At 35.8% G+C, this 15,652-nt stretch overlaps 1 protein-coding gene across 2 annotated transcripts in view; it reads left to right on the top strand.

The window, feature by feature from the left end:
* GPATCH2 (G-patch domain containing 2) overlaps positions 1-15,652 on the top strand; it is a gene marked incomplete at its 5' end in the record, with an annotated part of 120,853 nt that overhangs the window by 22,329 nt on the left and 82,872 nt on the right. For both annotated transcript variants that reach the window (XM_081998062.1, XM_081998061.1), the window contains one exon: positions 593-672. In XM_081998062.1, coding sequence (XP_081854188.1) covers positions 593-672 — 80 coding nt within the window. The remainder of the gene's footprint in view (positions 1-592; positions 673-15,652) is intronic.

The raw sequence follows: 15,652 nt of genomic DNA, 5'->3' as shown, positions 1-15,652 counted from the left end.
TGTTAGATTGCATTTACAGCTAGGAACCCACTCTTGTCTAAAGATTGAACTTGTCAGACCTCAGCTTGCTGCCAAAGCATTTTGTTGTACCTTCCCTCTGCCACAAGGATCTTCTTTCACAGTGAAATACAGCCCTTTAATGTAAGCAGTCACTTAAAATCACTTTTAAACTACTCTGCACACTGAATGCTTTGAATTCTTTTGTGAGGCTTATTTTCCAGATGCTTGGAATTGTTTCCGAGGACTTGGTCTCTGCACATTCACCAGATTTAACATTTTCTAGCACTAATGAAGTTGAAAGTGATTCAAAAATCACTTTCCTGCTGTAGTTCAGTATGCTCTGCAGAGAACTGTACATAGAACTAGGATAGCAGTAAGAATATCTACAGAAATGTTCATTTTCATGACAACTTAGCGCTTTTCTCACTTTTCCCATTTTGTGCTCATTGTTTTCACCAGTACAATGTTTGACAATATTAAGATGTTTTTGTTTAACTGAAGTCAGATTAATAGATTGGTATGTAACTGTGAATTTTATTGGTTATATGGTGTAGGAAATATTCTTAAATCAATTTGTATTTCTGTTTTGTAGGTTTCCAGAGTAGGTTTAGTCATCTTCATGGCATGCCAGCAAGAAACATAAAAAAGGCTTCAGGAAACCAGAATGCGTTGGTAGGTGCTCTTATTATTGTAAGCTAATCTTCACTGTTCTTGGAGGTTTGTTGTTTGGGTTTTTTTTTAAAAAAAGCATATTCCTCTCATGCTTGTTTCCTAATGTTGTAGATAGGTAATGGAATGTTAAAACTACAGTGCCATTGCTGCCTGATATTATTGGTTTGCTTTTTTAAATAGTTAGACTTTTCCTACTGCAATTTTGTTGTAATGGAATAGTTGTGTGTACTTGAATGGCAGAAACAGTCTGGTACTGTTTCTCAGTACTTATTTTGAATTGAGTGGAGGAGAAGGGGGGAGGATATCTAAGATTTTCAGTATATATCTTATGTCTATATGAAAACATATTTCCTCTTACACTGAAAATCAAACCAAAGTTACTTCAAGTTTTTCTGATACTGAAACCATTCTAGGATGAATTGTGGTACAATTCTGATTTTTTTTTTTTTTCCTCCCTCCCAAAAGTCTCCTTTGAAAAAATCTGTCCTTACTTTTGGTTGACTTCTGTGTGGTCATGGGAAAAGGGGATATACAAAGAATTTAAAGCAAGTTAGTGATGCACCTGTCATAGACATCATGCATTCCTTTGGCCCAAGTCTGTTCTAAGGCTGTGATTACAAATGAGATGTGTGGGGTTTTCTTAGTGCCTTCAGTGCTAGGAACACTAGGAGCAATAAGTGGAGGAAAAACATCTAACTGTCCTTGCATTTTTGTACAATTTAATCATTGGGTTTTCCCATCACCTTTTTCTGAAATAAGATTCTAATGAATTTTTAAGAATTTGTTCTTTGGAGGAGGTCATGAGGAGAAGAGAGACTTGACTTTTTAGATTAAAATGTTAAAATGTATTCGTTGTAATGCAATCTATTCCTTTCTTATCAGAATAGTGTTTGGGGGAGATGATCTTGGGATACTCTTTATCAGTGTGTAATAAACATATCTCATCATGATAAATACTGCAACATCGATGTTCTTTATTTGAGAACATTAAATGTTTTCAAATTTTAGTTTGCCTAAACAAAATAAGGTGCTTCTGAGAAATGCAAGAGCTATTATATGTGCAGACAATAGAAAGGAACTGTTAGAAATGTAACTTATTTTCAAGAGGGAAGGTTTTTATAATTGAAGTCCATGTCCAATAATTGTCATTTGGAGCTCAATAAGATGCTTTAAAACCTTGGCCTGTGATCTCTTCTGTTAGTGGTCGTGAATTAGATGAATGCTATCTAGTTCCTGGTTTCCTATCTACCTATTTTTATTTTTGGTTCAGTGCTTGCTTGAGCATATCTGGGATTTGTAGCCCATTTTCTAGGCTTATTGCAATTTCACTCTGGTATTTTATAGGAGCTATTATAACTGATAGGTTAGCTTCATGGTGTTGATGACACATGGCTTAACTACCCTAAAAACTACCTTTTCCTCTAAATTGTAAAAAGGTGATTAAATTTCAGTTGATGAAGATCTACTGTGAATGTGTATATATAATAAAAAATCCTAATGTTTATTTTCTGCTACGCTTTCTCGATTGTCCTTAGGAGCCCATTTTGTCTTCCAGTCATAATATCTCTTATATGAAGATGGTATTGTAGTTCCCTTTATTAAAAAAATGCAAGCAGATCTACTAAAGACTGATAATTCAGTTACCTCCAGTTAGTAAATATATCATTTACATAGTGTTGTGAAACAAGGTTGACATGGGAACGTACCTTCTAAGTCACTATGTTTAGGCAGGAGTGCATATATAGGATGGATGTGCAGTTGACTCTTCAGGTGCAGTTTTCTGGACTTCTTAATGACTATTTATGTTTGTGGGCACATCTGCTGCATCCGTCTTTGCAAATGTAGCTATGTAAGCCAGAGCTCATGTGCTTCCTTTTGTCGGTGATTGCTTCTTAAAGAAAATCTTTTTTAGATACTTCAATCCAATGACAAAAAAAGTCATTTAATACCTGTGACATCTGATAACACAGAACAAGAAGTAGTTACTGCTGTTAGATGGTAACAGTGAAGAAGAGCAAGAATGCTTTTAGGAAGATTAATATCCTGAGGAAAGAACACAGCAGACTCAACTCATTGAACAGAGTTGTGGTGTGACTTAATTCTTTTTCAACAGCAAGGAGCCTGATGACTCTATCACTGCTTTTACACAGACTTTAAAGGGAGACAAAGTAAAAAATGGAGTTTCCTACTGAGATACACTACTGAAAACACACAGGTTATATCCTGTTTTCAGTCTAAGGATGTGTAGTTTCTATCTAGGGAATGTGAGCACATAGCCCTTTGCATACAGTCAGTGCATGTTTAAAATTTTGGAAAGTTCAGTTGAAGGTTCACAATTATAGCAGCTAGCAAAGTCTTGAAGAGATTACTGGTTTAGGGAAGGCAGAATGAATAGCTATGATAATACTTTGATATATCATCATCCTCTGTCAAAAAAGTGCTTAATGACCAGCTGTTTGGGTGTTTTCTTGTAAGAAAAACATCAGGCTAAGAGTGTGATTATTACTTGCTATGTACCGAGGAAACTGCCAGCTTGCATCATTTTCACACCATGGTTTCTAGAAGCAATGGGAGCTGAGAATCGGAAGAATGCTGCTCTTTATGGGCTGGTTAGTGAACTTTAATTTGAAGTAGCCACAGCTGGCACTCAGATTCTGGCCAGATGCTTTTCCTGCATTTCATTGATGAGTTGCTTAATTTGAACAAACTCAGGGGCCTTTCTGTCATCAAGTGTACTGCCTTTGAGTCAAAACACTTTTTTTAATGATCGTACAACACTGGACAAGTGACAGAGAAGTAAAAACCTAGCATGCAAATGCTATGAAAATTCTTGCCAAATCCAGTGTGCAGGTTGAACAAGTTGTCATACAGCAGATGATAACTGAAAAAGCTGAGCAAGAAAATGAAAAAAAATTAATCACAACTGGCTTACATCCTTCGGATTGTCCAATTTACTTAAGATAAGCGTGTTTTTTATGGAATCCATAATTAAATGGTTTGTCAGGCATGTATTTTGGCATACGATTATAATGCTGGCTTTTCATGTCTTCATTGCTTTGTTTTGTGGCAGCATCATTTGTAACAGAACTTTATTTGAAAAGAAATAGAAGAACATGTGACTTTTCTAAAACACTATGCTTTTGATCCTGCCTGTGTCAAGTTGCTAGTAGCAACTTTGTAATCCTAATCAGTAACATGATACATACACTTTCATACCATACCAGTATTAAATGTACTCTTTTAATAAGGTATGTTGCATGAACTCTTACTGTGCTTGGTTGAATTTTGCAGTTATATGAGCTGATCAACTTTCCAGATTCCCACATTGTTTCTACAATTTAGAAATAGTGTTCAAGGAATGAAATGCTGATTTCTTAGAAGGAACGCTTTTTTCATCCTTTTCTTTTTCCTATATGTGTTTATAGACTTGCATGTCATTTATCTACTACTATGTCTCTGTCCTTCCCACAAATTACATGTGAAGCTTTGGAATTTAGCAGAATAAAATCAGAAATCTAACATTTTAGGTGCATCAGAAATGTGGAGGTTCATTTCTGTGGTGTAAAATACTAGATGAACTCTTTACCTTCAGTGATTAAAGGCCACCATGGTTTTCTCAGATGTATTCCTGGGGAGATCACAAAAGCCCTAATTCAAGAAAATAAGAGTTAATAATTATAGTTAGTGAAAATAGAACATGACTTCTTTTTAGTTTCTTTCAAAATGTTTTGCCCAACTTAGTACTCAATGAGTGAAAATTTTCCCTTTTGTTCACAACTCCTCTATACAAATAAGCAAAGGTTTTAAAAACCAATGCTGCTGTCTTAGCTGTTCCTTGTGTGGTTCTAGATACAGTTCCTTCTCTGAGACAGGTAGGATTTTGTTTGAGGACTCGTACATGTTGTCTCTTCCTGCCTGAATTCCCTGTCTGGGCTGGGGAAGTGATTTCACTGGGCTAAAGTGGAAAAAACCATGACCAATAAAAAGAATGCTTTCTTTTGACTCTGCCAATTTTTCCATCCATCACCTTTATGTCACAGGATTTGATTTCATCATATTAAAGACAGCCAATTTTAAGTCTTGCACTCCTAGGATTGATTTTTTTTTTCCTTTTTGCACAGCTGTACTATTGAGCTTGACTATACATAGTTGTAATTATCCAAAAAAGTACGTAAAGAAAGCTGCATTTCTGAAACCTGTTATCTGCAGGTGTCTGGGTATTTCTGTCAAATCCTGTAAGTCTTTTTCAAAGGTTTGAGAATCAGAGCTTTTCTCAAAAAAATTGTTCTTAGATAACTACTTCTACGTGAGGAGAAAAGACGTATTGAGCACTCATGCTTTTTGTTAACTGCTTTGAAACTGTAAAATCAAATCAAACATTCTGCTTCTAAGTTCTTTCTAACTGAAGAAACAGCCAGTTGTTTTTCAGTACTACTACTTTTCTTGTCAAAATGTTTTGGACATTGAGTGAAATGCTATTAGATAAGAAACCTTCTTACAGATCTAAGGTATGTTTCGTTAAAGAGTAATTTGGGTATTCTTTTTACAGTATTGGTCAGAAACCTTTTTATGGATGCTCTGCAACTTTTCAAAAAACACTGCCTCTCAATTTAAAGTTGATTTGGTGTTGTGGAGGATTCTTTTAGACTGGATGTGTGAGGTACATGAAATAATTTATCGGTGAGGTTTTAATTATTTTCTTCAGTTAATGACTTTTGTCATTTGGAGTGATGGTCTCTACATCAAATTGTGGAAACGTGAGTGGTATTACATGATGTCTGATAACAAAACTAAACTGGATTCCAGACTTTTACTCATTCAAGATCAGGAATATTAGGCTTCTGCGTCTGAGGATGACATTTTGAAACCTTATGCTGCTAAAGCTGCCAATTTAATTTTCCTTAAAGTGGGTAGGAAGGTAGGGGCTTTTGTTTTGTGTAATGAGGTTTTAGTAAAATTTCCTGTCATCAAAAATATTTTCAGCTATTTAAAGCATTTCTTGGTGTGCTTTTGCTTTTATTTTTTTTTTCTTTGTAATTGTCTTAAATTTATATCTGCTTATGGAAAATGTAGTGAATAAGTCATATTCTTTTAATCCTCGCTTTAGGTAACTCCCTTGAGTGGGTGGTTTCATAGTAGGTCAGTATTTCTCAAAGTGGTTCCCATCACTGGTAGTGCCAAGGTTGGTACACATACTTAAGGCATGGCTAAATATTGTGATCATTCAAGGCAGGGCACTAGAATTAGTAGATGGGTTTTGTCAGTATGGTTGTCATTGTTACAGAGTATTTTGAATTCTACTTATCCTTTGAGATCTGAGTGGTTTGATAAAGTCTGCCTTACAACCTATGTTTGTTTTAACTGACAGTTATTTTCATGTCACTTGTAATTGTCTAATGAAAATCTGTGATCATCTTGGTGTCATCAAACCAGTAAACAGGCACAAATAATACCACAGCATTTCTCTCTCATTTGAAGCTGCAGTTCATTAGCCAAAAAGGAGTTACCTGTAACTCAAATACCAAATGTTTAGATTTCAACAAAGCTGAGGTTGGTCACTTATGTTACTAGTTTTTCCCTGCGTGGAAAGCCCCTCTGCCATCATTAAAATACAGAAATTCTCAGCTGACTTATAGTAGTTGTAAAGGCATTAACTGGTGAAGGTGACCATGTGTTTGTTTTATTCTTTTCTTCTATATCACTTATCTTGAAAATGAAGGTGAATAGTCTTGAATTGTGTCCTAGTTTCATTCTAGTGAACGTATGACTATCAAAAAAAAAAATAGTTTAAATTGCATCAGGACATTAATAGCTTGTAGAGGTAAGAATTGTACTTTATCAACAAAATGAACATATCTCCTAGGTATAACTACTGAAACAGACTCTGCGCAACAGAGCTCGCAGTGGTTTTTCTTGGTATATTTCACCTGCTGTGATGATCAAAGCACACCTTTAAAATATCAAAGATTAACTTCTGTCTAGCTGAAGTGAGTGTGATGACTTAGTCTTTTCTTGGACTCTCACTTCAAGTATAGTGTCAAAAACAGCATCCCACTTCAGCAAAATAGTTGCCCTCCAGCATTAGTCTCAGAAATGCCAAATGTACTGCTTACTTTTTAAAAGCAGCTTGTGGTTTATTCATGGTGACAAGTGCTATGAACTGTTAGTCTGAGCAGTATTCCTTGTAATTCACCTTACCCCAACTGCTCAAATGATAGTCATCTACAATTTCACTTAATTTTACTTTTAAACCAGGGTAAATAGCATAATGATATCCCTTTTATTCTTCAGTTAGTGTCTGTTTGGAAAACACATTTAATACAGTTTTACAGCACTCTTTACAGATAATGATTTTTAAAACCTCTGACTTCAAAATATGAGGTAGCATAATTATTCCTCTTGTTGTCTGCTGCTTATCACAAAGAAATCCACCTTTCTGGTGTCTGGCTGCATGAAGTGTTTCTTCTGCAGACATTTGGATTTTGCTTGTTTTGACTTCCTAAGTCCATATTGGTTCTTTGATGTTTTAGTTTTAGTGCAATTCTAATGAAAAAAATTTGTCTTTAAATGTAATTGCTTTTAGTGTCTTTTCTGCAAAAATTTCGCTCAGTTGTGTCTCTTCTAGAAACTTCTTAATGCCTCAATAGCAGCATTTTAAAGAATTAATGGTAAAACAGCAGCATCTTGTATCCAGAGTCAAGTTAGGAGTTGTATTTCCTTGTATTGAACTTGATGGGGGAGTTGATCATTTAATGCTGAGAATTAAATGTCACACAGATGTGTGACAGGCAAGGAACACATGCGCAGATACTGTGGTTTAGCTGAGGAACAACATCTCATTTATGCTGTGGTAACATCATAAATGTCAAGTAAATCATGACAGTGATTTCAGCTAACACGCTGTTTAGCTTCTTGCTTTAATGGAAAGCAAGTACAAGATCAGATACAACACCTAAGCTCTTGAAAGTTTCTTCCTAATTCAAACCATAACTCATTCACATGAGTTGGTTTGCCACTCCATAGGAAACTTCATGTTTTTGCCTATGTCCTGGTTTCAGCTGGGCAGAGTTAATTTTCTTCATAAAAGCTAATGTGAGGCTATGTTTCGGATTTGGGATGAGAAACTGTTGATAATGTGCTGATGTTTTGAGTTGTTGCTGAGTACTCAAGGACAGTCCAGCTTTTCATGCTCTGGCCTGCCAGCGAGAAGGCTGTGGGTGTGCACGGGAAGCTGGGAGGGGACACAGTCGGGACAGCTGACCCAGGCTGGCCAAAGGGATAGTCCATACCATATGAGATCATGCTCAGTGTATAAAGTTGGGACGAAGAAGAAGGAAGGGAGTTATGGCATTTGTCTTCCCAAGAAACCATTATGCGTGATGGAGCCCTGCTTCCCTGGAGATGGCTGAACACCTGCCTGCCCATGGGGAGTGGTGAATGAATTCCTTGTTTTGCTTTGCTTGCGCGTGCGGCTTTTGCTTTACTTATTAAACTGTCTTATCTCAACCCATGAGTTTCCTCACTTTTACTCTTCCAATTCTCTCCCCCGTCCCACTGTGGGGGAGTGAGCAAGCGGCTGCGTGGTGCTTAGTTGCCGCCTGGGGCTAAACCATGACAGCCTAGAATAGGTGGTGTGGGAGAATGAGGGCTACTGATAGATGGAACAACTTGAAAGTAGTCCATCTGTTTTTTCACTTGCATTTCGTATGGTGGCCATCTGCGGGGAAAACAATGGCACTTTGGGTATCTAATATAAGTACTCTGCCTATCTTTAGATGTCTAGATTAATCCTATTAATAGTGACCTTTTAGATTTGTTCTGAGATACAATTCATTACTCAGATGTATTAATTTGTTTTGTTTGCTAGATCTGGTTTAGCCTTACTTTATGTAATACATATTAAAAAAATTTAGTCTGAAAAATTATCAATATCATTTAGCAGCGTATCTTTCAAATAATGAGTACACGGCAAAGACAGGGAATTAAAATGTTTTAATCTTGTTTTGTTTATAACAAAACCAAAAATACAAACTGCAACGTAAAATGTTTAGCTTCTTTTTTCTATATACCATCTGAGTTCATATGGCTTGTACCCAAAGTAAGAGGCATCTGGAAAAATAGTGAATTAAACTGGATCTTTAGTGTGCAATTTGCCATGGAGATGCATCTTTAACTTCAAAATACAGCACAGAAAATAAAGTAGCAAACACACATGATGCCTTGTGTTGAAATTGAATCGCCCAAGAAAGTTATTCTGCTCCTTTTGTAATGTGAGTTATAATACAGGAATGGAAAGGTACTCCTTCCTCTGCCGTCCTGTTTGATTACTGTGACTTTAGTTAATTTGATACCAAGACAATGTTCTGTAACATATTAAAAATAACCATAAAGAAGTAGAGTGAACCACAGTTGTAGCGTAACTTACCTGTGACTTAGCTGGAAAATTGCGTGTTTGCTACCATTTTGTTTCTTGAAATAAGAAAATCAAATGTGCATATTGAGAGCGTAGCTTTGAGGAGGGAAGAAAGTACTCGAAATTTCTCAGGGACTGCCTCTTGTGACAGTTATCACATGGTATTTACAGCAAGTAAACACGTAGCTGAATGCAGAGGAGACCCCCTTCTTTACAGAACTGTAGGCTTTGTTTAATGTGTTTATGAGAGATTATCAAATTGAATGAGTTGCACAAGTGAATACTTTCTTAAACATGTTTATCCAATATCAGAGACTGCAATGCTAACTTTAAATAAGTGGTAATTAGCAATCCTAGAATCAAAAGGTCATTTCCTGAGGGTAATCAGTAAATTAATAACGTTGTGAGGTAAGTCACAGGAAAATTCGAAGCTCCTCTGTTTAGTAGTCTCTTGATGTTGTGGAAAACCATATATATGATGTTGGTAAGATCTTTTCAAAAGCATAACGGTCTTCCTGTTTTGTGTGTACTTAAACCAGTTGTCCAGTTACCGAATTACATATCATATATCAGAATAAAAAGGACAATAAGAAAAGTTTTAACATCAGCACTTCTGACTGGAGTCGTTCAAGAGACTCGTCCTTGCTGTTTAATTACTGTCCCTTCAGTTAGGACACAGCAGCTGCTTTTTTAGCTTCTTTTTAAAGTGAAGCATAAATGGTTATAACTGATCAAGTGAACCCTTTCAGTCCAACAGTTTTGATAACTATTCAAAGTCTGTTCCACTCAGCCCCTCGCAATTTGATTCAGCAAACTCTTACTTGCTTCTGATGATCTGATTTTTGTTGTGGTTTGATTTTCCTTTTCTCACTATTAACTTTAGGTAGTTCCTTGTTTGACAGATGATTTTAAAACTTGCATTCACAAGTATGAAAATAACTTTCTTATTCTGTTTCTCAGCCTTGACTTTGCACTCCTGCAGATTATGGTTTTAAAGGTCAGTGAAGAAACTTCTCCTCAGTTCAGAGAACTGGAAATTGTTTATTTACACAGTCATTTTCTTACTGCTAGCTGATGGGAAACTCTGTTGCAACTCTCCTGCTATAGGTGTATACTTTTTTAAACACGTGTGAAATTAACTTTAAAGAGCATTAAATAAAATGTGCTCTGTTTCCTCTTCTCCCTGCTCCCTTCCTGTTGGATTGCCTAGTTCTAAAGACTTATTTTACAAAGACTTAAACAGATAGATACACTATTTTTACAGTAGGCTGCATTTTTATTCTCTGTAGAACATAGTCAAATTGGAGAAAAAGAAACCTTTTTTCTGTTTTATGTCATGCTGTTATGCTTTGAAAAAGAAAGCATGAATATGGCAATTGAGATTTTTGTTGCCATACTGCTTGCTTTCTTTTGTTTGTGTTTTTTAAAACTCTAGAATCTAATTGTTGGTGTACGTCTAAGGCAATTTAAGACAATTTGCAGTACCTAGAATAACTTTTAAGAACATTGCCTGTTAGAAGTTAGCATAAGGCAGCTTTCCCATGCAGTGAAATATAGCAGTTAAGCAAAAGATAGGAAATGACTGCATGAAAACAAGCTGGGTTTTTGCATAAATAAAAGCTTGCATTTCAGTGTTAACTTGGGCATAAATATTTCAAAATATATTGTTATCCCTTGTTCAGGAAAACAACTGTATTTTGTCAGATTATTGAGAATATCTATGTAATAGTCACATCATATATAACGTTTAAAAACTCTGAAGGATTTATTGAAGTTTTCTTTGTACACAAACTGATTCATTTATAAAATGAATTCCTCTATATCAGTGATGTATATGCATATTTTCTTTAGGGTTTAATGTGATTTTTTTGTTTCAGGAAAACCACTTCATTTACATAGTGTTTTACTGAATCTTACATTAACTATTACTAGAATGTGGAAAATGTTTTAAAAATATTTGGAGGTTGATGGATTGATACTCTTCAAAGGGAAACAAAACACTAAATATTTCTAATCCTGCATTATTTACCGCATGGGTGGTTAAATGCTACTTTAAGCCTCATAAAATTAAAAGGGAGAAATCTGCCAACTGTAGCAGGAATTGGATTTAGGAAGAGTGGTACAGAGCCAAAATATTGCTACAGAATTAAATGTCAAAAATCTTCTTTAACAGTAGATATATAGTTCACAGTGCCTGGTTATGATTAATACATTTAATCTAAATCACTGAAAGTTGCTCTCTCCTTTTCCATAAAATACAATAGGACACAAATCAGTTTTACTGTAGGTGGATAACAATTGGAAAATAATGCATCTTCCCGCCCAATAAATTGTCAGTTATACCTTTTAACTAAAATCGATTCATCTTTCCAAAATTTATTACAATTTCTAATAATAAATCTTTTCAAATGTTTATTCATTTGCTTTTTGATACATTTGTGCCACTTTTGCTATGGTCTAATGTTTTTTCTTTTGATTCATTGTAAATTAGAATATCTATTTTGAGTCAATTTTCTAGTTAAGAAGTTAAAATCTATAACCTAGCCATTTTTTCATAGTCTCCTTTGCACATTTTAATACCCTTGAACTTAGATACAATCCAGTAAATTCTGATCAGAAGGTGATTAAAAGACTTTTCACTGCAACTTCTTGACTGAGGGCCAGATTTATAAAACAAGTACTTATGAGATTGTTACCTGGTTTTCTCCTGCACATCTTCCTGATTCAAAGAGGAAGCTGGACACAATTACAGCAAATGAACAGATACATAGGTTTTGGCCAAAGATTTTTAGTACGGATGATCAGAATTGCCCTTTTGAATTGGAACCTAGCTGTGACCGTACAGGGTATGATAGAAGCCTCCTTTTGTTGTGCCTTTATAGCAGCAAGACAGTGATAGTACTGGAGATCACTAAAGCATCCTGTATGTTTCCCACTATTTGTCGTGTCTGTAATTATCCAATGCTAACCTCTTCAAGTGTGGTCATCTGCCATTTCACATTCTTAGAAGTAACACATTTCTAAGAAGATATTTTAAAAGAAATTTTTCATCACTTTCTCTAACGCTAATCTGCGTTGTGAAATTGTGTTCACTGTTCAGCAGTTTTCTGCTCTGTATATAATAAAATGTGTCAGAGAGTGGTAGTCTTAATTTTATAAAAATCTAGCAATAAGCATATTTCCTGTTCTGATCCAGTTCAACAATGCGATCTTCTTGTCAGTTTTCTGACAAGTTATATATGAGAAGCTTAATGTAGTACGCACCTGTATCAAATTTCTTAAGGCACAAATCTGTTTTGTTTATATTATAAATGTCAATAATGGCAGAACAAAGGGAGAAGGTTTGAAAATGTTTCAAACATAACTATGAAGAAAATTACATTCATAATTTGAACCTGATCTACAGTATCACTTATTGGTAGATTTGTGTAGCTGAAAGCGTCTTGGGTTTTAGTGATTGATTTCAGAGTTAAAAAAATCATTTGTGCGGATGGATTGGAATTCATTAATTTTATTAATTACACAGTGAAGAAAACAGATGTTTTCTTAGGCAAAGATCAAGCTTTAATTACAGGTCTTACCTGCTCATCTAAAAATAGTGTCAATATGTTCATGTCTCTCTCAAAGTTAATTTCTTATTTTTATATGGGAGTACGATTGTTACACATTTGTTAAGCCTTACTCTAATGGTGTACAAATACAAATCTAATATTCAGAGTACATATTAAGGGGTTCATATGTCATAATGCATGTATTTAGAAAATTCTTCAAGAGTAAGTTGGGTAAAGATGGCCTCTTTAAAATGTCAAAGTCAGTACTACCCACTACTACTACTATTTCCAGTTATAAGTGTGTGTGTTACAAAAATAGTCAAAAACACTTGCAACAAAGCTGAGTTCCAGCAATTATATAAATCTGTCTAGAGTCCCCTGAGGACTCTTACTCTGAGGTATGTGCTTTGTAGGACTACAGCCTACATGAGAAAGGCAGAGCAAGCTACCATAGAATTAGAGGAAGAATCTAACAAAGGTGTTGTGTGTGTTCATTTTGTCCTTTAGCAAATTGTTATAAATACGTTGTCTGTTTTAATTGCTTAAATATGTATATGTCACTGCCATGGGGCACTGGAGATCACCTAACTAGTACTGATAATTGGCAAGATCCAGAAAGAAATAAGCTTTGAAGGGGGCATTTGCAACCAACAGACTGAGGATGCATGGATCTGTAGAAAGAGATCTACAGATCTCTATTTTTGCCACATTGTTCCATGATTGGAAGAAGTGCATAGGAGGAAAGAAGCTAGCAAAGCATCAGTAAGCGTAGTTGGTATAATGAATATTTAATGGCGTAAACTGGTGCAAGGCTGTAAATGATCTCAGAGAATTAACAATTCTCACATTAGAAAAGCTTGATCTTTTTAACTTTGTGTAAAATCTTTCTAACTTCAAAACATAATTTTCTCGGTACTTCATTATACTATCCTTTCTCAGACTTTACTGTCTGCCATGATTCTTTATTTCAGAAAGTACTTAAGTTGCATGGAAGAGAATTCTCATATGTTTTCAGTGCAAATGTGTTTTCTTCAAAATCAGAAGACTGTCATATAGTGAGCATGATTTCTACAAAAAGAAGTTGAGATGTGTGTACAGTAAAGCAACACAAAATTACAAAATATAAGCAGAGTCAATATAATGCATTAGTAGCAAACTCCAGTGGTTGTCCAGATGTTCCATTATAGTCTTCTCTTTCTTTTAGATATTACATGGCAGGGAAAGGTGCTTTCTAAAAAGCAATCTGCTTGGGGTTTTTTTCAGGGTTTTGGTCAGAGGGACCATTTTGCCTTTTTTTTTTTTTTTCCTATGGAGGGAGATTTGTACATGCTTTGCTTATTGCAGGGGAGTTACTACTGTGGGTGGTATGGTCAGAGCTGTTGAGCAGTCTTAGAGTGCAGCAGACCCGAAATCCCTCATGAACACAGAAAGCTTCAGTATGACTACTGGCTTTTAGTTGCGGTGATGTACTGAGAGGTTCTGGGACCTTAGAGAAATAGGTCCTCAATCATGTAGTGTTCCTTTAGTGCTAGGTTAATAGATATGAAACTACTATATTGTGTTAGATTGCATCCATTGTATCTGTAGTCTGCCAGTTTACCATCTAGTGATGATGAGAGTAGAAAACACTTCCATTTCAAAGAGAGCTTTAACTAAAATGCTAGCAAAATTATCCAAGATTATTGCAGACTATTGATGTACTGTTTGTTACTGGTTCTTTGAGAGAAAATGTTGACTTCAGTTAATGTAGTTTTTTATGTTCAAAAATTCTGGATTTCTTTTGGATGTGTTTCTTGTACAGTTCTTCTATTAAGTTAGTAAGGAAAAGAAACTTAATCTCAAAATAACTGAAATGGGAACATTGCACTGTGAAGAATGTGTTTGAATCAGTAGTTCTCAGTACTCATTGTGGCTGTTTTGGTAGGATACTAAATGTTGGAATGATACTGTTCAATTTTCAGTTATACCTTTGTTGCCATGAAGATCAACTGTAGAAGTATTATTCTTGAAAGCAGGTTGCTTGCCTCCTGTGCATAGAAATGTTTAGGGAACAGGTGAATGTTTAGACACTTTGCTTTAGAAGGTAAGTAATATCCTTGAGGTACTGTCCACTATGCTGTCTGTGGCTTCCAAAGTGTGTTACCAAGTGCAACCATTTCTTATGCCTTCAGAAGAAAATAAACAGGCTTTCTTGTCTACCTGAACCTAAAGGCAGAAAACTGGAGATTCAGGTACATCTGGTGTCCCCTTTATTTTACTGTCTTGCTGGAGGAGCTGAAAGTGGCCAGCCGTGCTGTCAGTGTACGCATAGCCCAGAGGTCTCAAACGGCCTTGACTTGCGCGAAATAGATTATTCCAGTAGAGTGACAGAGCTGGTCGGCTCTTAAGAGAGCTAATCAAAGCAGACACAAACCCAAGTATAATACCGGCTATTGGCAACTCTGCTGGCATCGGACTAATTAAACGTAAACACATAAAGCATTCATTTATTTCTTTATCAAAATTATCAAACTGGTGAGGTGCTCACAGCTGGAGAGGGGTGGGACTTTTTGACCCCACTTAACCTTTGTGGTATAACTAAGAGGATTTGTCTTGGCAGCCCCCTCTCCAAGGGGAGATAATTGAAACCATTAATGATCTATCCTTTAGCAAAATGCCTGGCACACATTCTTTGAGCAGACTTTTTGAAGCTTTGTATGCTTTACTTAACGGACATCTTCCTACTCCGAGCATTGAGGAAGCTGGTGGCTCTTGTCTGGGTTTGTACATCATTCTTCAAGTTTACGTGGCTGTGTGCTTTGTATAGACCAGTCCTTTTGGTCTGTATGCCCAATGCTGTTTAGCATCATGTAGATGTTTTGTGGCCTGGTGTCCTGGTTTCGGCCACGATAGAGTTAATTTTCTTCACAGAAGCTAATGTGAGGCTATGCTTTGGATTTGGGATGAGAAACTGTTGATAATGTGCTGATGATTTGAGTTGTTGCGAAGTACTCAAGGACAGTCCAGCTTCTCGTGC

This window comes from Phaethon aethereus (assembly GCF_964289735.1).
Source record: "Phaethon aethereus genome assembly, chromosome: 3".
Taxonomy (NCBI): domain Eukaryota; kingdom Metazoa; phylum Chordata; class Aves; order Phaethontiformes; family Phaethontidae; genus Phaethon; species Phaethon aethereus.
This window is presented reverse-complemented; position numbering and strand designations above follow the sequence as displayed.